We start from the raw sequence: 23,963 nt of genomic DNA on the forward strand, positions 1-23,963 counted from the left end.
CTGGACATCATGTATGAAATATGTTTTAAATCAGGTCTTGGTACTAACAGTCCTTTCCTGAAAATAAAACCCTAAAAAAGTAATCAAGTTGCAATTTTTAAGTATCGGTTTAAGATTTAGGGATGTTTACGGCTAAATTGTTTTAGAACTTTTTAGGTTCTGAATTCTTCCACTTAAGCACGAGTGCAAATATAAAAACTATTTTATTACATACGAATCTACACGTATAAATGTAAAATATTATAAAATTGTTCAATAGCCTGAATAAGACTGGCAATACTGAACTAAATAAAAGAATTAATGCAACGACACACATTAAATTACGTCACGCTTCCGATATGAAATTCAGGCGTCAGTGTATGGAAAAATATTGACGTTTATGGTACAGTGTAACTTAACGGGGAATATAAACGAGTATGTAAACAGTGTGCGTATCTGCACAAGTACGAAACCTCAACCCCTCTTACGTACACTGGAATACGACATCTGATGCACACTTTAACACACAATCCAAACACTAAAAAAGAGAACATAATTTTCAAAAAGAATGTTCATGCTTTTGAAAATAATAAAAAAAATTCAGGACACTTTTCCAGTTTAATTTCCTGTTTACATTGGCTTCTAAAATAAACATGTCAAAACCTTCTAAAATAGTAGACGATTTGAACATTTGTCTGGACAAATATGAATTATTAATGATGAAATGAAATTTGGAGTCTGCAAAAACAATTTTTACAATTTTCAATAGAATTGATGGGTTTTACATATCAATTATTCATATATTTTTGCACTCGATTTACACAGTTGTACTGGGTAATTGCAAAGCTTGCCTTTTCAAAGTAAATTGTATTGCCGAGGGATCTGCATGAACTACTTTATCGAATTCAGTTTTGACGCTCTGCACGAAAAAAAACAGAACTTGTGAAGTTAATTGATTTCATGGGATTTGAATGAATTAAAATTGTATTTTTGAAAGACAAACCTTTTTGTTAAAAGAGACGGGTCATAATTTGAGAAATGTTTTATTTATTATGACCTATGTGCTCATAAATTTTGGTTGGTCAGTCAAGAAATCTGATTTCCTATCAATAAGTGGAAAACATGTTTGCCTGCAATAGACAAATTTAACAGGATGATTGTCTGTGGTAAATAGGTGAGCCAAAAGTCACAGTCACAAACTTATTGAGCTTGAATATAGTTTTCTGTAGCCTTGGGTTTTGACTGTTAAACTTCTTGTTTTAGGGGTCAGCATATCAAAGGTCAACAATCCCACAGTATCCTCTACACTTAAATTGGTTTCAGATGAATAACTGGAAAATGCTTTGACCTAGGCTTCTAAGAACTCATAAATAAATTACCCTTATTGCTGTTGGGCTAGTTGGCCAAAGGTTAACGTCAGGCATATAGTCATCAAACTTAATATTATGTGGTCATTAAATTGTGCTAAATTGTGTAATATAGCACTGGTACGGTTACCTGTGTGCCATTGTGTAACTGAAATACTGTTAAATAAAGGCACCTAACTCGAGACAAGACCAAGTGATCACAAAACTCAAAATTGAATATTTTTCAAAAGGATATATTGGCCTTTGGAAAATAAGAAAATAAACGGAAAAAAATACACAGAACAATTCAAGATGAATTTTATTTTTAAGTAATCTAACAAAATAAAAATGCTAGATTGAAGTGCAGAAATAGACCGCTGGATTTTTCTATGTACCATTATGAATGATTTATAACTAAATGGAAGTTGGTTTGAACAAATTTTTTTTACAATTGTCAGTAGATTTGATGGCGTTATACACATCAATTATTCATGTGTTTTGCACTAGATTTGCAAAGTGGTATTAAGTAATTGCAAGGCTTGAGTTTTATGGGTATGTTAAATTGTCAAGGGAATTGCATCACTTCTTTCAATATAAATCTTTTAGCTCGACTACTTGAAGAATATATAGAGCTATAGCACTTAAATTGCCCTTGCTTCGCTATCGGCGTCTGTGTTAGCGTTTTGATTTGGGTAAGTTTTGCATGTAATCTTGGAATGGATTGAAACTTCACGGACTTACGCACTGTGATAAACTGACTGAAACTGCAAAGGTTCCATAACTCCGTTTTGCTTTTTTAAGTTTTTGTACGTAAACTGGCACCCATTGATGGGAATGGATTGAAACTTTACACACTGTGATGATCTAACATGCTGCGCACAGGTTCCATAACTCTACTTCGCATTTTTGCAAATTTATGCCACATTTTTGACTTAGCAATTTTGGTTAATTTTTTTTTTTCTGTAAGCTGGTATCTCAGTACCCGCTGATGTGAATGGATTTAAACTTCACACACTTCATCACTGTGATAATCGGACATGCAGTGCACAGGTGCCATAACTCTACTTAACACTTTTACAAAATCATGAACCTATTATTTTTTTTTACTCTTTTTATTTACAAGGCTGTTGAATTGTCGAGCGTTGCTGTCCTCCGATCCTTCTTGTTTATATCTGTAATGCTTTGCATGCATCCAACTTGTAAATTTATTGACGTAATGGAATTGAAAAAGGACTGAAATAACTTGTTGATTGAGAAACTTTTGTGAGAGTAGATAAACTCAGAAAAAAATCTATATTTAGATGCTGAACACTAGATACCTGAAAGGAATAAATTATTTAGTAAAATATCTATAGATGTTTTGATCAGTGTTGTCATGTCAGTTCGTATAATCTGCAAAGCACAATAGTTCCAATAGGAATGTCATAGTTTTAAATCCTAGACAATTCTTCCACGAATCATGTTAGCCCTGATGATTGACTGAAGACAGTTTGTCCTAGGTCATTTGGTTTTCATTACGTTTTTGTCTTTCCACATTTAATTTGTTACACTCTTTAAAATTAAAACTAGACTCGCATTTTATCTTTTTTATTCAACTCGTTTAATAGTCAGTACGGAAAGACAGTCTTGATATATTCTCTATATATATTATAGATCATTATTTCATTGCAGGCATTGATAGTGTATTGGTTGACATAGAAAATAAAATCGTGCCAATTATAAAAAAAAAAAAATTTCCGGGGAATAAAAAATCGTAGACTGAGTAACGGTAAGGACCTATTACTGTGAAGCAACATCATGCTCATTTATTAAATGTTTTCTGTTAGATAACATGGTTTGATTTCCATACAGGGACTGGTGATTGTTGGGTTCCATACAGGGACTGGTGATTGTTGGGTTCCATACAGGGACTGGTGATTGTTGGGTATGGAAAATCAGATTATTGTTATAATTTCATCCTTCAAGGCTTGTTATACATTCTTAACTTTCAAAGTCAGATAGGAGTATTTTGTGAATTTTGGTTTTGGGAGCTTCCTGAAGAGGAGCGAACACCCGTCTGTCTCCTCAGTTTCCAGCTGATAACTGAACAATGCATCACTCCAGGAACCGCACGGTTAAGGTTGCTGACTCAAATCACTAGCCCCTGATCGATGTTTTAGCCTCACTCGGGGCGTAGAATTCTTCATGTGAGGAAGCCATCCAGCTGGCAAACAGAAAAGTATGTGGTTCCAGGTGCCCGCCCGTGATGAATTAATGTCCGGAGGGCCACCTGTGGTACCCTTCGGAAAGTCGCCATATGACCTGTGACATTAAACCGAACAAAATCAAAAATTAAAAATCAGGAACCTTGAACTTTGCACGCGGGTATGTCGATCGTGACTGGCAGATTACCCTAATGAAACTTGAGGTCAGTATTTCACAGTGAAGAACTGTCCTACAGTCGTCAATCTTCACAGGATGATAGGCTTTTTCGGGTCAGTGAGTCAAATGTAAAGGTCACAGGGACTGTGATACTGAAAAATGCGGATTTCCGGTCATTAGTAAAGAATGCTTGGGCCGTCAGTCTTTACACTGAACAGGATGGTTGCCCGAGTTCAGCGACCATTGTTTTGGGGTTAGGAGGCCAAATGTGAATGTCGCTATGACCTCAAGAATTAAAATTGCTGCCTCTAACTTAAGAACGCCGTGTCCTACAATCTTCATAGGACAATTGCCTATGGAAGTTAGATGCTTTTTGTTGTTTCGGATGTCAGTATGTCAAAGTCGCGGTCACTTTGACCTCGATACTGAAAACGGAAAATGAGACGGCATACGTATTACAAACAGTTCCTATTTTTTCCAGATTAATCATATCAAATGTATTGCTTATTGTTCACATTTTTACAATCATTCCTTGACATGTCTCAGCCAGCTTAAGAATGATTTTAGCACGATTACAGTATTTGATTTTTTTCCCAAACAGTAGAGCTTTTGTAATCACCCTTTTGTTGGCGTCCGTTTCCGCGTCACAAAATTTTGCATGTAGGTAGGTTTCTAAAAATCTACTAGGCCAACATGCTTTTAATATACATTCTTGGACAAGTAACATATCTGTAGTTTTATTTTGTCCAGATTATGACCCTTTTTAACTTAGAAAATCAGATTCAAGTTTTGCATGCGGTGGATTCTCAGAAAATACTTGGTCAAATGCTTTCAAACTTCACACATGTCTTTAGCATCACAATGTGATCTCCCAGGACAAGTTACATAACTCTAGTTCTTATTTTGTTAAAAGTATGTTCTTGTTAGCTTAGGAGTTGAGATTAAACTTTTGCATGTAAGCAGGTTTCTTAAACTACGAGGCCAAATGCTTTCAAACTTTAAACACGTCTTCGGCATCTTTAGATGATCTCCCACGACATATTACTAACTTTTTATCTTTTCAAAATTATACTCCTTTTAAACTTTGAATTTTTGATTAAAGTTTTACAAGTAAGCAGGGCCATAACACTACTGAAAATCAATGACCCTAAACATGGGCACTGGTTACTTCTGTAAGGTTTGGTAGAAATCCACCGAACAATATAAGAGAAGTTGCCAAAACATCATTTTTCACTTGGCATGGCAACAGAGGTCTAAATTAAAGCTAGTTTCCGTTTAAATTTCATTGTGGATGTGACATTTTGGTAGGAAAGATGGGAGAGCAGGTTGTATTTGGTGAAGTGAATCTCAATTGTAGTACAAGTAGTACTTCCAGGTCACAGCAGTGTGATTTTGATGTCAGTTTACAGTAAGCAAATATGACAAGAGAAATCTCTCTTAGAAGATACATGACCCTTACTTTTCTCTTCATTTTACATCAGTTTTATAATAACTCTTTAAAATGAGGTAAGGATTTGTTCTCTGAAATGGGTCTAGCTATGTTTGGTAGCTCTTTAAAAAATGTCAGTTTTATATAGAATATATAGGGAAAACTATTAGTAACTGGTTGTGATCAAAAACAGTCGTGGTAGACTAAATGTTACGGACTTGAAGAAAAAATGGCTGTTTAATGATTGTTAAACCTTGATGCTTAACAATGTGTGCATTGAAAACAAGACTGATTGTCTTTGAACATTTATTTCCTTTTTTTGTTAATACCAAAATTTGGCGGAAAACAAATCAGCAGCTTTATGCTATGTGCGACTGTCTGTTTCTTGAATAAATTTTGAGCTTAACTACCCTGTAAAAATATTTTATGTTTATCCTATTTTGAACAACCACGCAAGTTCTGGTTTGTCAGTATCGTCTGCATTTCTGTCATAGAGTGTCTCTTATAAATTAAGTAACACCATTTCATTACATTATATAAATTCTTTTTAACAAATGCAAGTTTCGAACAACAATAATACAGAGAATGTTCTATTTTCTCTAAACTGTACTAAATGTTTGGTCCCAAAACCCTTCGGTCTAATATCTATGATAACGCAAAACAAACAAATATCCTAATTAAAATGTAATTGATTACATTAAGGTCTGCGTCGACTGGAACGACTATATGCGTACACCTTTCTGGTGTAACACACCCAATTTAATTTAAATCAATAAAACACTATTAAAAGGATTTTTTTCACTTTTGCATCAAATAAATAACATGTATAGGATTCCTTGGAAGCATAGAAGGCAACAAAACAAAACAGAATAACGGATTCGATTTGACCGAGCCTGTTCACGAGATAATGAAATCTGCCACACGCCTCACGATCCCTAGCAGAGGCTTAAGCAGAACTCTTTTATAATTATATAAACATTAAATGGACTTTATGATACCACTGGTCCAGATAATATAACAAAACTACTAGAGTATTCATTCCTTATCAATTTCACATTTACACCAACATTTTTTTTCACTTCTGTCTTGTAAAAAGAACTTTCATTTAAATACTGAAAATCTTGCCTCTAAGACAATTTCCAGCCTGCTACACTGAATTCCTGTTGTATATAAGGAAAACAGGCATATGTTCAGTCATTTATAATGTTTATAAAAATATCCACTTTACAAAATATAATCACGAATTAAATCAGGTTCCCTCATATTCTGTTGTCTCATCATCACTTGAACATTCTCCATTCTGTTCTCGTACTTTCTGAAATAATATAAAGAATGTACTATGAACAAGTTTGCCTAAAATATTTTGTCAAAACATACTGATTTAAAGGGACTAGCCCACACATTTTAGGTGAAAAATAATTTCTGTCGAAAGTCCATAACGAGGGTCATGATGACCCTGAATCGATCACCTGAGTAATATGAGCCACATGTTTAAAATGGCAAACTGATGCTAAAATATTAGAAAGTAGGTCAGTAAGTCACATTCATGGTCACTGAAAGTCTGTAATCCAAATTTCAAGACTGTATTTAAACAAGAGCTGTCACTAATGGTGACAAATGTCCTTGCAGCACCTTGACCTTTGACCTGGTGACCCCGAAGTCAGTAGGGGTGGTGTACTCAATAAGTACTATCAGCATGTGAAGTTTGAAGGTCCCGGGTGAAGTGATTCGCATGTAAAGTGCCTTCATGTAAAAAGTTAACGTTGGCCCCTGTGACCTTGACCTTTGAACTGGTGACCCCAAAGTCAGTAGGGTTGGTGTACTCATAAAGTACTATCAGCATGTAAAGTTTGAAGGTCCTGGGTGAAGTGGTTCGCGAGTAAAGTGCCTTCATGCAAAACCTTTGACCTGGAGACCCCAAAGTCAGTAGGAGTGGTGTACTCAATAAGTACTATCAGCACGTGAAGTTTGAAGGTCCTGGGTGCAGTGGTGCGCGAGTAAAGTGCCTTCATGCAAAAAGTTTACGTTGGCCCCTGTGACCTTGACCTTTGACCTGGTGACCCCGAAGTCAGTAGGGGTGGTGTACTCAATAAGTACTATCAGCAGGTGAAGTTTGAAGGTCCTGGGTGCAGTGGTTTGCGAGTAAAGTGCCTTCATGCAAAAAAGTTAACGTTGGCCCCTGTGACCTTGACCTTTGACCTGGTGACCCCAAAGTCAGTAGGGGTGGTGTACTCAGTAAGTACTATCAGCACGTGAAGTTTGAAGGTCCTGGGTGCAGTGGTTCGCAAGTAAAAGGTCTTCATGCAAAAAGTTAACGTTGGCCCCTGTGACCTTGATCTTTGACCTGGTGACCCCAAAGTCAGTCGGGGTGGTATACTCAATAAGTACTATCAGCAAGTGAAGTTTGAAGGTCCTGGGTGCAGTGGTTTGCGAGTAAAGTGCCTTCATGCAAAAAGTTAACATTGTGACGAACGAATGAACTTACTAACGAACAAACGGACGGACAGTTGAAAACTAATATGCCTCCCTTCAGGGGCATAAAAAACAATGAAGTAGGTTCGTAGGTTAAGGTCACAGTCAAGTGACCCCTTATCACTTGGGGTCATCAGGTAATTATAATCAGTCTAGGTAATATATGGTAACTTTTGAAGTATTTATTCCTATATAACTCATATAACAAAAGACCACCAGGGTAGAGCCTCCTTTCATCCCTGGGGCATAATTTGAACAATCTTGTTAGAGATCCAGTAGGTAAAGCTACATACCAAATATCAAAGGCCTAGGCCTTGCAGTTATAGACAAGAAGATTTTTAAAGTTTTTTTTCCTATAAAAGTCCATGTAAAACTTGGGACCCCCAGGGCAGGGCCTCTTTTCAACCCAGGAACATAATTTGAACAATTTGGTGGAGGACCTCACTGGAATATCCCACCCAGTCATATTACACTGACACCAGTCCTAGTACTATCCTCTTTATGCTGAGTGCCAAGCGAGGAAGCTACTACTACCATTTTTTATGTTATATCCACAACCTCCCTTTAGCAGAGCAGTTGTTCTGCTACTAGGCTACAATTAAAGGCTGTACTAGAAATATTGTGACCCTAATATCGTGCAGTATGTCTGCTGCAGAACTCATACCTATTTCTCAATAACAACCTTTAATTGTTTCATTTCTATTTTATAAACATTTACCGATTGTAACAACTGTACAAGTTTAGATGGATCATCACCACTCGAGATGTCAATGAAATCTTTTGGAAAGGCATATGCTCCATATGGATTAGACTGCACACCAGAAGGTGACTCCACACATCTCAGCTCTGGGACCTAAAATGAATATATACACATTTTGTCAATGGCCTCTGGCAGTATTATCAGAACAAGAGCAGTCCATAAGACAGCATCTTTGACTTTTCTCAGTGCTTGACTCTGAACTAGAACTTTGCCAGTAAAAATCTTTATTATAAAACATTAACCAAAATATTCTAAATTAAAAAAGGGCATAACTCTGTCAAACTTCAAATAAGAGTTATGGGGATTGTTTCTCCTGGTGTAGACTTTGATAGTCAGTAAATATTTTAAGTTTCAAGTCAAAAGCTTTGATAGTAACAGAGATATTTGACTTTATTAAAAACTTTAACCAAAAAATTCTAAGTTGAAAAGAAGCATAACTCTTGCCAAATTTCATACAGAGTTATGGGGATTATTTCTCCTGGTGTAGACTTAGATAGTAAATAAACTATTTTAAGTTTAAAGTAAAAAGTTTTGAAGATATTTGAGATATTTGACTTTATCAAAAACTTTAACCAACGGCAATGCCGGCGCTGCAGCGAGTACAATAGCTCTACTTTTTCTTTGTAAAGTCGAGATAAAAATGAAAAATGCACCAAGTGTATTATACATGCTTTATATCTCTCTGAACACAAGTCACTGTGACCATTGTTTTTGATAAATGAGAATTTACAATAAAACTTTTAGGTCTAAAGATTACTATTTTGTTTCGCAGAAAATGAGATCTCAACTAAAATTCAGTTTATAAGTATATAAAATATAAATAGTTTTACTAGTCTAAACAGCTATTTGCACCAGAAATATTTAAATTTCTAACTCACTTAGTAGTTTATTATACAAGGTTATGCAGTATTAATAGTTACTATTCGTGAATCCATTAAGCAGACCATTTTTTTTGCAAATATGGGGGTCGCTAATGGTTCCTACATTTTTAACTCACTGAACTTCGTTACTGAATTACTTAACTTCATTAGAAGGTCAATAAAAGATCTATACACTATATAAAGTATTTTTCTAAATCGCCTGGATTAATTGATATTTAAACTTATCTCAATAGAAAAAACAATTATAGCATTTCTAAGTTTCTGCCTTTAAACATTTATGAATATGAGCTCTGGGATTGTTTGAGCTGCTCATTTGATCATCCGCCAGTTTTCATATGTTATCTATGTTTGCATGGCTCAATATCCTGGATAACTAAACCATGTTGCTTATCCCCTTGCAACTGAGTGATTGTTGTGTTACTGTAATTATAGACAGGCCTGAATAAAACATTACATGTTGCTGTACCATGAGAAAACCTACATTGTGCATTTGCAACCAGCATGGATCCAGACCAGCCAGCGCATTCATGCAGTCTGGTCAGGATCCATGCTGTTCACTTTCAAAGCCTATTGCAATTAGAGAATCTGTTAGCGAACAGCACAGATCCTGACCAGACTGTGTGAATGTGCAGACTGGTCTGGATCCATGTTGGTTGCGCATGCACTACAGTGAAACACCGCTCGCTCGAGGTCGCAAGGGGATGAGCAAAATGCTCGAGTTATCCATGGTTTCGAGCGACCCAAAAATTGATCAACATACGAAGAAAATTGAAGTTTGTTTTACCAATTGTCATCGAAACCATTTGCAGAAGAAACGGTGATGCGTAATAATAACACACTCGTGACATTTTCATAAAACGTATTACAAACGTTATTTATGATAGATCGTAATGGCACATGTGAAGAAACAGCTAAGACATTTTTTTTTATTTGAAATACTGTAATCGAATTCGCAATTTTCTTCTCCAAATTTAGATCTCATAATTATTGTCTCAATTTTATGAAAAGACCTTATTTGCATGCAAACAACTCTTGATTAAAATATTAAGATCTCATAATTATCTTCTCGATCCCGCAGAAAAAAAGTAATAATTAATAACAATTTTGATCAATAAAATTGTTCTTCCACCTTTCATCAATAATTAATCTCATTATCAGATCAAATATACCGACAAACAAAAATTTAAGATAGTCGGGGAATATACTATGCAGTTCTCACGGCGTGCGAAAATTTTAAATTAACCGATACATTCTGACCGCCGAAGGTGTGAAAATTTTGACACCTCTGCTCGAGTTTGCCATAAGCAACAAAGAGTAAATTAATACACAGGGACCAGGTGTCATGCTCGAGCGATCGAGTTATCGATGCTCGACCCAGCCATGGTAATTTCACATAGAAAATAGAAAATAATCGGCCGGGACCAAATGAATTGCTCGAGTCATCGATGCTCGAGCGAGCGGTGTTTCACTGTATGCTGTTTGTGATGGTGCAGCTTACATGTTGTTGTAAGTCTTCAGCTTGGAACAGTTCATCTCCCTCCAGTTCTTCCCATGTATATAAGAGTCCATCTGTCACTTGTCCAAATGGATTAAAGTCCAGAAGTAGCAACTTTCCCTAAAATAAAACAGTAAGTGTTAAAATTAAAACAACATAACATAGTGAAAACTTCATTTTAAACTGTTTGTTTTGGGTTTAATGCCATTTTTCAACAGTATTTCAGTTAATCTAACCAGTGTTTCTGGATTCTGTACCAGCACAAAACTATTCTTAGCAAGTAACTGCCAACTTCCCCAAATTAGCTAATTAGCTTTCTGTCTAATTCCCTTATCTCAGTTGTTGTATATTATTCATGTAATGACTTATAAATCAATAAAATATGTTTAAACCAAATGAACCAGAGGTGGAGGACAAATGATTTCAGTCAATGTCCTTTATCAAATTGTCACAGAGAACATTCGCCCCGCCTGGGATCAAACTTGTGACCCAGTAGTGTCTGGAATGTTAGAAACACTGTTCTCTACATATATGTATACTTAAGGCTTATGATTCAAGTGGAAACTATCAGAGCTAAGAACTCAAGATAACTACATGCTTCCCGAGTCTTCCATACTCTGGCGCATAATAAACACAATAAATTTATAACAGTTACAGTTAAAATTACCTACCTGACATCTTCTGTAAACATCAAAACAATCTGAAAAATATTGAAAGTAAAATTCAACAATAAAAGAAAGGACAAGAGCTACCTGCTCTTGAACAGAATGCCCAGGTACTTAAATAACAATTTTATACATTTATTGAATGGCTTGCGGGTCAATAGTTAAAACTATCTGCTGAAGGTTCGGAGGCTTATTGTTTGTTACCATTGACTGTTTATATGTAATGATATATGATCTAGTATAGCATCTGGGAAACATAGGACATAAGGGCGTGAATGCATGGGGGCCATATATTATTTAATTTCTACTATTGCCCTTGTTTTATACTAAGCCATTCCTACTTTCTACTATTGCCCTTGTTTTATACTAAGCCACTCCTAGTTTCTACTATTGCCCTTGATTTATCCTAAGCCACTCCTAGTTTCTTCTATTGCCCTTGTTTTATCATAAGCCACTCCTAGTTTCTACTATTGTCCTTGTTTTATCCTAAGCCACTCCTAGTTTCTACTATTGTCCTTGTTTTATCCTAAGCCACTCCTAATTTCTACTATTGTCCTTGTTTTATCCTAAGCCACTCCTAGTTTCTACTATTGCCCTTGTTTTATACTAAGCCACTCCTAGTTTCTACTATTGCCCTTGTTTTATCCTAAGCCACTCCTAGTTTCTACCATTGTCCTTGTTTTATCCTAAGCCACTCCTAGTTTCTACCATTGTCCTTGTTTTATCCCAAGCCACTCCTAGTTTCTACCATTGTCCTTGTTTTATCCCAAGCCACTCCTAGTTTCTACCATTGCCCTTGTTTTATACTAAGCCACTCCTAGTTTCTACTATTGTCCTTGTTTTATCCCAAGCCACTCCTAGTTTCTACTATTGCCCTTGTTTTATCCCAAGCCACTCCTAGTTTCTACTATTGCTCTTGTTTTATACTAAGCCACTCCTAGTATCTACTATTGCCCTTATTTTATCCTAAGCCACTCCTAGTATCTACTATTGTCCTTGTTTTATCCTAAGCCACTCCTAGTTTCTACTATTGCCCTTGTTTTATACTAAGCCACTCCTAGTTTCTACTATTGCCCTTCTTTTTTTAAATAAGCCACTCCTAGTTTCTACTATTGTCCTTGTTTTATACTAAGCCACTCCTAGTTTCTACTATTGTCCTTCTTTTTTTTAATAAGCCACTCCTAGTTTCTACTATTGCTCTTGTTTTATTATACTAAGCCACTCCTAGTTTCTACTATTGTCCTTGTTTTATACTAAGCCACTCCTAGTTTCTACTATTGCCCTTCTTTTTTTTTAATAAGCCACTCCTAGATTCTACTATTGCTCTTGTTTTATACTAAGCCACTCTGACTTAATTTCTACTATTGCTCTTGTTTTATTATACTAAGCCACTCCTAGTTTCTACTATTGTCTTTGTTTAATACTAAGCCACTCCTAGTTTCTACTATTGCCCTTCTTTTTTTTTAATAAGCCACTCCTAGTTTCTTCTACTGTCAATTAGCCAACAAAAATGCAAAGAACATAATAGATATGAATTCAATGCTAAATAAAAAGATACTTACAATTTTTGTCTGGAAAGTTGTCTTTTACAATGTGATAAAAGAATGCTTGAATATCTGACACTATTTCCTTTCTGTTTTCAGGTATAAACCTGTAGTACATATCATTATGTCGCTGAGATATACCTACAAATGTAGTAAATATCATTATGTCGCTGAGATATACCTACAAATGTAGTAAATACCATTATGTCACTGAGATATACCTATAAATGTAGTAAATACCATTATGTCACTGAGATATACCTATAAATGTAGTAAATATCATTATATTACTGAGATATACCTATTAATTTAGTTATTTATCATTATGTCAAACAGATAAACCTATAAATGTAGTAAATATCATTATCAAACTGAGATAAAGCTATAAATGTAATAAACTTCATATTACTAAAGAACTTATCTTGCCATACTTTAACAAAATTGAAAATGTTTAAGGTATTGCCTACAAACTGCCATTTTTGCCTATTTGACCTTAAGGCGGTGGTGCCAGTAGCAAATCAAAAGTTGATCATTTTATTTAGCTACAACACACTGGCTACACAGCAGCCTTCCCCACTGAGGAAAAATGATGTGGTAGCAAACTCCACTTTTAAGAAAATGGCAAATGCTTAAGGTATTACCAATGTACATGTACAAACCATCAATTTATGAAAGTGTGCCAAAGTCATTATTGTTAATCATGATATCAATCATTAACCATACGTTTAAACCAGTAAGAATTTTCGAATAATGATAAGATAAACAAGAGCACCGCATTGCAGAGCAATATATGCCTGAAGGTATGACCTTTGACCCCTAAGTGTGACCGAGGAGTTATAACAGAGGATGGGAGCAAAATTTAAAGAACCTGACTTCTTTAGCAGGAACATCATACCTATAAGAACCCTAAGTACGAATGTCATGTCTACACGTATATGAAATCTAAGCAGGAACATCATAACTATTAGAAACCTTATATGCCTATAAGAATCTTTAGTTTGAATATCATGTCTATAAGAAACCTTAACAGGAACATCAGACCTATAAGAAACCTTAGTACCAATGTCAAGCCTATAAGAAACCTTAGCAGGAACATCACATCTATTAGTAACCTTAGTCAAATGTCATACCTATTAGTATATTGTCTTTGACAAAGCATCTGAATTCATATGCTGGATTGAGTTCTTGCCACTTCCTCAGAACAAGTTCATATTTCACATTGGTTTCATTCTTGAGGTTTTCATCATCACAGCAATGCTTAAATCTGCAAGTACGGTAATACAAACAATATGATCCTCTAAACAAAACTTACTAAACTGCAAGACAATTCAATATGTAATACTGCAAGCAATTTACTATAACATGCTACATATTGAACAAAAAACTGATCAACTGTGATTTATCAGTTTGAGTAATAAAAAACTGTTGTCTTTTCAGTCATATTTCATTGAAAAGATTACTGTCACCACATCAATAAACATCATTCATAATGGAAAACTAACAAATCAATATTCTCTGCAACATGGCTCCGGAAATTTTTGAAAACTCAACCTGTCTGATACAAAACCACGTCTATATACACTTTAAGTCGCGCTACCCCACCCACTCTATTTAAACATAGCACTATATTCATAAAATATGACAGAGTAAAGAAATTAGTGTGCCATGCATTATAAATAATTTACTGGTCATCATGAGTTATCATACAATGCTAAAGGCCATTCTGTGTTATATCTGATTGTAACTTTGTTTCAATTTCAATGTTTTTCCAAGAAAATATTTGAAGGTATAAAATTGCTGAGGCATTATTTTCCTAGCACCTAATAAATCTATTTAAGGTATTCCTTACTACTTGACAAACTTTAATGAAACACAAGAAAATGTGTAATTTACTCAGCACAAAATGTAAGCAAAAAACATTTTCAGTATTTTTCTCAAATGTGTCAGATATTGTTTACCAAAGGAAGATAAATATTACATAGAGGATATTACAGGAGTGTCTTTTCATTTTGAATTTATTAAACAAGTTGAATAAAATAATAAAATGCGCGGCTCTGCCAAGCATTTTATCAATTTTATTCAATGAGTTTAATAAATTCAATGTGGAAAGTAACAAATGTAATATTCTTTTTATCACATGTTAGCTTTTCCTGTTGAAACATCAGAAGTTCTACTTTCTTTTACTATATAAACAAGTCAATTTGACCAACATCTCCTAAACTATAAACGATGTTGACGTCAAAGCTTTATTACACTAGTGTATTACCATTTTTATGTAACGGCTTTATTGCACTCCCGCAATATCAAACATGTGATAAATACATGTATGGTTGTATCTGATTATAATTTTAAACAAAAATAAATGTCAAAAATGGTTTTGCCAGACCATGTGATATAAAGATAAATTTTACATATGGTTGTGTGAGATCATGTGAGATGAAGATAAATTTTACATACAGTTGTGTGTGATCATTGAGATGAAGATAAATTTTACATACGGTTGTGTCAGATCATGAGAAGAAGATAAATTTTACATACGGTTGTGTGAGATCATGTGAGATAAAGTCTGAACTCTTCAACAGTAAGTAAACATCACTGGTACATGTACATTTCAATGTTCTGTCAAATGATATCCAAGTGGCATCCTGAAAGATGATTCATTATTATTTATAAGTTTATTCAACATTTTTAAAGCATGCTCTCAATTTCTATAAAATAAAATCTGATAGTTTTATTAAAGTCTAATTTTCCATGATGCATATAAACATTTACACAGACATTATTTTACATAAAAATCATCAAAGAAACCTTTATTATGATAGAAATAAGACAGACTGTCATTCACACTGTATATATTTTAAACAAGGTAAAATCTTATGCTTTAGATAAAAAAAAATGAAAACATTATCAATCTGAAATAGTTTGCATAATTTGTGCTGCCAGGTATATACTCTCACTGCATGATTTAACAATCTTGTATTACTTGAGAACAACTTCATTTAAGTCAAAAGGCCACTCTTCCATTTGCCGTGGGGTCCATTTCTTCAATATCCTCATAGTGACTTAAACTTCCTTCATTTCTTACATAAAATTATCTCTGTATCAAGTGGCTCAACAAATTTTTAAGCAAAATGTAAGCCATGAAATCATTTCAAAGTAACCTTCATTAATTCTCATACCTTAGGAGCAGACCAGTTGAGTTTGGGGAATACCTGTCCACCTAATCGTTTGATAGTGTTCTTCAATAATGTTTCAAATTCTGGAAAATTTGGAGGCTGAAAAACAGTAACAAAATTATTTTTTTTCAACTCAGAATGAAATAAATTCTGTCGCTGATCAATAATAATATTAAAATTTAACCTGTTTATCCTTTACCCTGCTAAATTTCTAAAATGGACTGGTCCATTGTTCAATATGGGCAATACCATTTATTTATTGAAGGGGTGTTTGCTGAAAATTTACTGACTGAATAGCGAACAGTGCAGACCATGATCAGCCTGCACGGATGTGCAGGCTGATCTTGGTCTGCACTGGTCGCAAAGGCAGAACTATTCACCGCCAGCAGGCTAAAGGTTATACAAGGAAAGTAACAAGAATAAATTTATTATATACATTTTTTTACAGACTTAGGTTAATGCAGAAGATTTACATTTTTAACTACTAAAGGCTCTGACCTCCAGATTGTAAAACTTTGGAGGCTGAAAAACAGTAACGAAATTCTTTTTTTCAACTAAAAATGAAATAAATTCTGTCGCTGATCAATAATAATATTAAAATTTAACCTGTTTATCCTTTACCCTGCTAAATTTCTAAAATGGACTGGTCCATTGTTCAATATGGGCAATACCATTTATTTATTGAAGGGGTGTTTGCTGAAAATTTACTGACTGAATAGCGAACAGTGCAGACCATGATCAGCCTGCACGGATGTGCAGGCTGATCTTGGTCTGCACTGGTCGCAAAGGCAGAACTATTCACCGCCAGCAGGCTAAAGGTTATACAAGGAAAGTAACAAGAATAAATTTATTATATACATTTTTTTACAGACTTAGGTTAATGCAGAAGATTTACATTTTTAACTACTAAAGGCTCTGACCTCCAGATTGTAAAACAACAAAAAAGAAAATGTTTAGTTATTAGAAACTAATTTTGTTACTGAAAGATTTTAAGATATGGAAACACATAAAAAATAAGTTGTTTTTAAAAATTTTCCCACTCAAAAAATTGGTGACATCTGTAACAGGGTATTGGAGGTAAACTGCCTTTAATAATCATAAAGCTTTAAATTTAGTGACTGGCATTTTTTTTGTTGCCATGGTGACCCGAGTTCGATTCCTGACTCAGGTATGATTTTTTTCTTGATTCGGCATTTTCAAGATAGTTCGGAAATAAAAACTTGGTCCAATGTTCATAATACAATGTATGACCAAACTTCATTTTAAAAAAAGATCATTTTTCAGCCAAAATCTGGAGGTCAGTGCTTTTAACATAAAAATAATTAGTATACCTCTGCTACTGGAGTGAGAAGATCTTCTGTTGCCCAGTCTATCACATTCTGTAGGTATAATACACTTTATTACAAAAATGTCATTCAGATCATAGTATTATAGAAATATTCATTCTTTTTTAAAGGTATAATGTAATGGCAGGCAGTTGACATAACCAGTGCTCCTGGATATTATACCAGTACTAACCTGTTTAACAAAACTTCTCCACATGAATCAAAAGTGGTGGATGAGTGACTTCAGATACAATGTCTTTTATCAAATCGTCATGGAGAACATACACCTCACTCTAGGGCTGAACTTTTGACTTTGCACTTCGTATATCTATGCTCTCCCTATTGAGCTAAACTGGCAGACTACAATAATCATCCTAAACGTTTTAAGGAGGAAAATATGTAAGATATATTAGACAAGTGGTATTGCAGTGATCACCAAGGGCCATCTAATAATTTTCTTTTCAAATCACATTTCAAAATAGCTTAGCCCAAAAGCATTTATCTATGAGAGAACAAACAGATAACTGCACAATGTTTTCAAAGTATATAGATAAAAGTGTCCCAAAATTTGTAGGTAAACCAAGCTAAATAAGAATAATCCATTTGTTACACAGCAAATACCTTCAATGAAACTCTTTAACCTTTATGCTGCTAAATTTCTAAAATGAACTAGTCTGTCATTCAATTTGGGCAGTACCATTTATTATTGGAAGGGGCATTCACTGAAAATTTACTGAGTGAATAGTGAACAATGCTGACCATGACATGCAGGCTGATATTGGTCTGTACTGGAGGCAAAGGCAGAACCACTTGCTGCAAGCAGGCTAAAGCTTAACATCATCTAAAACGTTTTTTCCCAAATATTTCTGTTTCATAAACTTCCAAACTTCCATTTAGCAAGAAGAACATATATGTCACTAATAATTTAATTATTTTTCAAATAAAGACAAATTTACCTCTGTATTTCTGTTGTCTTCTGTATCTGAATCACTTGCTGACATAGCAAGTGTCCTGAAATATAAACAAACTTTTTCTGTTAAAAGTGTTTTAAGTTTTTAATGCTCCGTTTTCAAATACAATACAAATGTAGTTAAATTGGAACACTTTAGAAATACACTCTGACTACAATGATCTTACCCACATGGTCAAAAGTAAAGTTGATGTATTAGTATATAAACTTTTATTTCTAACTTGACTGTGTTAAAAGTTTGAGGCCTATATTAATTACTGTTGAGTCTGCTTCCTGTAAGTTGTGACAGGGTTGTGACACAAGCAGAGTTGTGACACAAACAGGATTGTGACACCAGTTGAACTGTGACACCAGCATTGCACAAGGAGGGTTGTGACACAGCTGAATTGTTATAAGTATAAGCAGAGTTGTTACACCAGCAGTTGTGACACCAGCTGGGTTGTGAAACAAGCTGAGTTGTGACACAAGCAGAGTTGTGACACCAGCAGAGCTGTGACATCAGTAGAGTTGTGACACCAGCATGACACAAGCAGCATTGTGACACAAGTGGGGTTGTGACACAGCAGAGTTGTGATATAAGCAGAGTTGTTACACCAGCAGAGTTGTGGCACCAGCAGAGTTGTACCACAAGCAGAGTTGTGACACCAGCAGAGTTAAGACACAAGCAGAGATAAGACACTAGCAGAGCTGAACAACAAATACCTTTATCTGGTAAGCTGACTAGACCACAGATTATGCACTCACCTTAAAATTTGTATAAACTTACCCTTCTGGCAGGACAACTTGATCAGCTAATAAGTAATCTATAAATTCCTGAGGCAAAGGGATGATCTGGCTGGAAAAAAAAAGAAACAACATCTTGGAGATTGTTTAAAAGCAAAGGAAGTAACTCTGCAATTGTCAGTATATTCAGGATCTTTTTCAACTCAGTTAAGTTTTTGGTATTCATTAAAATGGAAAAGAGCTTGAGTTAAAGATAATACCAACTAATCAACATTTACCCGTTACCATGGTTACACTATAATGATGATGAAGATGCATCTTTATGGATTTACTTTTGATATACAGTGGACATTGTACATATGACCACCTGCATTACATAACTTGTTTATTAAGCAACTGCTTTAAATGAATGTTTTTGTGTAAATATATCCCATTAAACAACTTTCTCATTACCCGATCAGCAGACACATAAAATGGACTCACAACACGTACAACTGCAAACATATCTATTAAATGATTACGGTATATACTGTTTCGTAGCAATTATGTTTGGATATACAATTAACAGCAAACACTTCCAACAGTCAGTGGACTTGAACACGTATTCTCCATCTTAAAACAAATAAACAATAATTATCACAGTTTAAAATTTCGGTGGGCATGGTATATCAACTGTCCAACATATTACTTGTCTTGCTCAATTTATCAAAACTTACTAAGAGACCATTTAATCAACCCTAAGCATGCTGGCCACATTTGATTCTGCCTTTGCGACCAGTGTAGATCTTGATCAGCCTGCACATCCTTGCAGACTGATCAAGATCTGCACTGATCGCTATTCAGTCAGTACCTTCTTGGTAAGCACCCCTTTTAATAAATAATGGTTCTGTCCAAATCTGAAGATGGACAAGTTCATTATAGAAATATAGCAGGGTAAGGGTTAATGTAGCAGACTCTACATGACAATCAGCAAATTATCTGTTCTAATCTCTATATACAATCTCAGCATTCTCTGCTTTTTACAGAAAGCATTGTGCCTATTCAGCTATATTTACAAAGAATTTCGAATTACATAATGAGAGTACACAGTCATATGTAAATTGATGTGAATCGTTACCAGTCCACTATCTTAAGTGTCCTTTTATTGGCGGTCCTTAGTGTGGTCTTTAAAAACAATGTCTACTGTTCTTATCAACTATACCGTATTTCTTTTATGACCAATTTTCTTCCTGAAAAGATGATTTAAGTGAGCAGCAATAAAACTAACAATTATTTTGTAGAGAATCAATTTACAGAAAAAATACTCCACCTTTTAATAGTGTAATCCTTAAACCTGGGGTACCAGGCAGAAAAGCTGCAATTCAACACCTCTGAAATCTTCATTGTGTATTGTATTACACTTTCAAAAACAAAACTCCTGTGCTTTCAAAGGCTGTTTAACTCTGAAAAAAACAACAACAGAGAAGTATCAACAGCCATTAATATAAAGATCCATCAAGCAGTTCATGTGAAGTCATTTAACTTTTTTTCTATTTTTAGCTCTACTGATCCCTTAAAGGTGCCAAGGGTCCCATTTGAACAAACTTGGGAGAGGATCTTATAAGATGCTACATACCAAGTTTGATGAACATCCATCAAGCAGTTCATGAAAAGAAGTGGAATAAATGTATTTCTTTGTTTAGCTCAAGCAGTCCCTAAAAAGGACCTAACATCCCCATTTGAACAAACGTAGAAGAATTAAGACCTTATAATAATACTACAGACCAAGTTTGGTGAAGTTCGTACATCAGTTATGGAGAAGAAATTGTTTAAAGGTATTTCTATTTCTAACCCTAGTGGCCCCATTTGAAAGCAAGAGCACCGCCTGCAGGTGCCATTGTTCTTCTGCAAGTGCTGGACAATATGTTAGAGAAGAGAAGAGTTTCTAAGTACAAAAAGGGCCATGATCCGACAAAATGCATATCAGAGTTATGGTTCTTGGCCCACATTGTCACCTTATGATGATAAACATGTGTGCAATGTTTCAAAGCTGTAGCTTATAAGTTTTTGAGAAAAGGCAGACCTAAACAAAAATCTCAACCAGTACCAATGCCCGTGATCAATTGTCACAATACCTTGTAGATTTTCTTCAAAAATCTGATGAGCTAATAAATTGGGAAAGGACCTGATAATGATGCTACAGAACAAATTTGATAATGATCAATCAAGTGGTTCAATGAGAAGAAGTGATTTAAATATATTTATATCTTTAGCTCTAGTGGTCCCATGAACAGTAGTTTCAAAGGAGAAGATACAACAATGTAGTCCAAGTAATTGTACTAAAAAGTTGAATATCGTTTTATCTTTTTTGACTAGTCGATATATCCTCTAGGTAGACAACATAAAATACCAGAATGTAAAATTGGGCTACCCCTGGTCTCGTTATTTAGACTAAGACAATAATGGAGCATTCATAGCTCACACAGATTTTAATCAAACTTACAAGCTTAATATAGTCTTTGTTTTGATATCAGATTCCTACACCAGCAAAGTTTACATTCAAAATAATAACTATATCAGTATCCAAAATAATTTTTATCCGAATGATGTCAAAAAGGGTACAACACCTGTATAATTATTTAAAACGTGTAAATAACACCGTCGTTTTGTGAGACTTTAGATATGAGCTGTATCAATACTTATTTCTAATTCTTCTAATTTTGCTCCAGATACTTACAATATATATATACTACATGCAAAACTGATGCATTTTGTCCCTTATCTTTCCTCACGACATTTCTTTTCTGATGACACCGTTTGAAATTTCACGTGGTTTCTGTCAAAAAAATAAACAATGCAGATTCATAGATCTGGCCCTTTAAAACAACAAAACAAATCACATAAGCATGGAAAACATAAGAGTAAAGGGCAAAGAGAAGAAGGAGGTTTGAATTAATATTCTTGTACCTCACAATTTGAATCTACATTTTTGCAAATGTGTAATGGTATCCGGATAAATTTATAAACGGCTACAGTTGTGCAATGTCAAATGCTGGCGTAATACTTTAATATTAAATTAGCCACTGACTATCTGATTAGGACTTTTTATTACTGTTAAAAAATTAAGCAGCATGCTGATAAAAATCATGTTGCTTATTTTGTTTTTGTTCTCAAGTTGGTCTCTTTTAAGGACTATGCTATTTCGACAATGCAAACTTCCTATGTAAAACTGAGATTGTTGTAACAACGCGAGAAATGCACGGGGATCGAAAAGAAACTAATAATTATAAGAAAATGTATCTCCGAATAAATTGTAAAGTATCAATGACACTCAAAAACATGTCCCAACAGTGCACTAGAAGAAAATGCATAGAAATTTTCGGGGTAATTATTTGGTACCGTAAGTCTCTCATATATATACAATATATATATTCTTCAATCAAGGGTATGTCAGTGTAAATGAGCTGAGCGTTAGTTTTCTAAGAAAACGCCGTTAAACTATGTTACACGAATCACACGTGCACCGCTCTTTCACAAAACTATGTCCGCCATGTTTTCTTCAGTGAACGAAATAAAAGGAGTATTTTACCTTAGAGTTCCTTATTGTAGAGTACGATTGACTTTCTAATCTAAATAAAACATCACTTTTTATAAACATCCCACTGTCCGATCTTTCTGATCACTTAACGATCACTCACAATTACAAAATAAAACCAACGTGTCATCAAAATTATCACTTTACACGGCTTCATGGACATCACGGCCTACTAACATTAAATTTGTAATCATGCGCCAACCAAACAAGTGATGAAAGATCGGCACTTTTTCAAAGACATGTTTTATTTCCTGTAATTTTCTGATATTCTAACCTTCAAACAGCCGAATTGTATGCACAGAAATAACGAAACATTTATGTAATATAGCTTTTAGTTTAAATTTTGGATCTATCTTTTTCCAGCCCAACAACAGACATGTATATGTCACAAACCCGGTCTGTCCTCGAAATCAGTGTCAAAGGTTACTAGAACATAAATACAATAAATAAACAACCGCTTACTATGTTCTTATAAGTCCTGTAAGATGAAACGGCTCGTGATTATACATTCATATATATATTCCGTATCGGAAACATTGACAATCACAAGTCGATCCTTACCACGAACATGAAAACAGTTACTTTTATGCCTTTGTTTACATTTCAAAGGTAACTATTCACATATACGTTCAAGAACGTAAATTTCGTGCTTTCCGACCCACATTGTGTGTAAACTTTTGTATTTAAAAGTATGGTGTATTCGGCAAACCATTTGTAACTTCCGACGTGGTAAATGTCATTGAGAGTATCAGTTATGTCTACGAAATTTAATTGAATATTTATGTTTTATACTTGCAAAAGAAAAACTTGATGGTCATGGTCGCTGACTTCGAATTCCTCGCCCATCACCGACGTGGGAACAAAAACCCACTTGAGGTGTGAAACTTTTCACGTAAGGAAGCCATCCAACTGAGGTTAGTGTCTCGATCTAGGTACTAGTCTGAGCCTCAAAAATGTCTGGAGGGACCCCTGTAGCCTTTCCCCACCAACAAAACCTGGGGAAAGTTCATTGTGTCGTTTCGGTGTTACTCTCAATCAAACAAAATAAACATTGTTCCCGTTTTTGTTTGTTTGTTTTATATAAATGAATATGCAAAAAGGGTTTGTTTGTTTCAGTGTAACGTCAAAATGTAATATTACAATTATAAATCAACTGTGAACGCCACATGCATTATTTTTTCACGAGGGGTTAATGTTTTAATCTTACAGGTAAAACAAATATATTCCTGTTGTATAAAGGGTAAAGGTAAATATATATGTATA

The 23,963-nt window shown here is 34.7% G+C and overlaps 2 protein-coding genes across 3 annotated transcripts in view; one reads left to right on the top strand and one right to left on the bottom strand.

Annotated features, from left to right (window-relative positions):
* Positions 1–5,407: 5,407 nt before the first annotated feature.
* On the bottom strand, positions 5,408–21,950 carry LOC123533557 (cell division cycle protein 123 homolog). Of its 2 annotated transcripts, none has more exons than XM_053520041.1 (13): positions 21,843–21,950; positions 20,436–20,568; positions 19,170–19,238; positions 18,390–18,444; positions 17,440–17,487; positions 16,112–16,207; positions 15,471–15,577; positions 14,063–14,196; positions 12,951–13,073; positions 11,395–11,423; positions 10,727–10,843; positions 8,306–8,440; positions 5,408–6,430 (listed from the first exon to the last, which is right to left on the bottom strand). In XM_053520041.1, exons 2-13 carry the CDS (start codon positions 20,507–20,509, stop codon positions 6,365–6,367), a joined length of 1,053 nt encoding a protein of 350 aa, XP_053376016.1. In that variant the 5' UTR covers positions 20,510–20,568; positions 21,843–21,950; the 3' UTR covers positions 5,408–6,364. The 2 variants fall into 2 exon arrangements, with proteins under 2 accessions (XP_053376016.1, XP_053376017.1); XM_053520042.1 differs by lacking the exon at positions 21,843–21,950 and adding an exon at positions 21,733–21,757.
* The window catches only part of LOC123533348 (pre-rRNA-processing protein TSR1 homolog), a 29,400-nt gene continuing 27,330 nt past the window's right edge, over positions 21,894–23,963 (top strand). Inside the window, exon 1 of the mRNA XM_053520040.1 lies at positions 21,894–22,050. Within this exon, the coding sequence (XP_053376015.1) occupies positions 21,960–22,050 (91 nt within the window). The 5' untranslated portion in view covers positions 21,894–21,959. The remainder of the gene's footprint in view (positions 22,051–23,963) is intronic.

The sequence above is a fragment of the Mercenaria mercenaria genome, chromosome 12 (genome assembly GCF_021730395.1).
Source record: "Mercenaria mercenaria strain notata chromosome 12, MADL_Memer_1, whole genome shotgun sequence".
Taxonomy (NCBI): domain Eukaryota; kingdom Metazoa; phylum Mollusca; class Bivalvia; order Venerida; family Veneridae; genus Mercenaria; species Mercenaria mercenaria.

Coding starts and splice junctions, on each gene's coding strand:
- LOC123533557 (XM_053520041.1), bottom strand. CDS start 20,509: ATGAAGATTTCAGAGGTGTTGAATTGCAGCTTTTCTGCCTGGTACCCC. Junction 18,445..19,169: donor CAAGTTGTCCTGCCAGAAGG/GTAAGTTTATAC, acceptor TTTATATTTCAG/GACACTTGCTATGTCAGCAA. Junction 15,578..16,111: donor TCAACTGGTCTGCTCCTAAG/GTATGAGAATTA, acceptor ATCATCTTTCAG/GATGCCACTTGGATATCATT.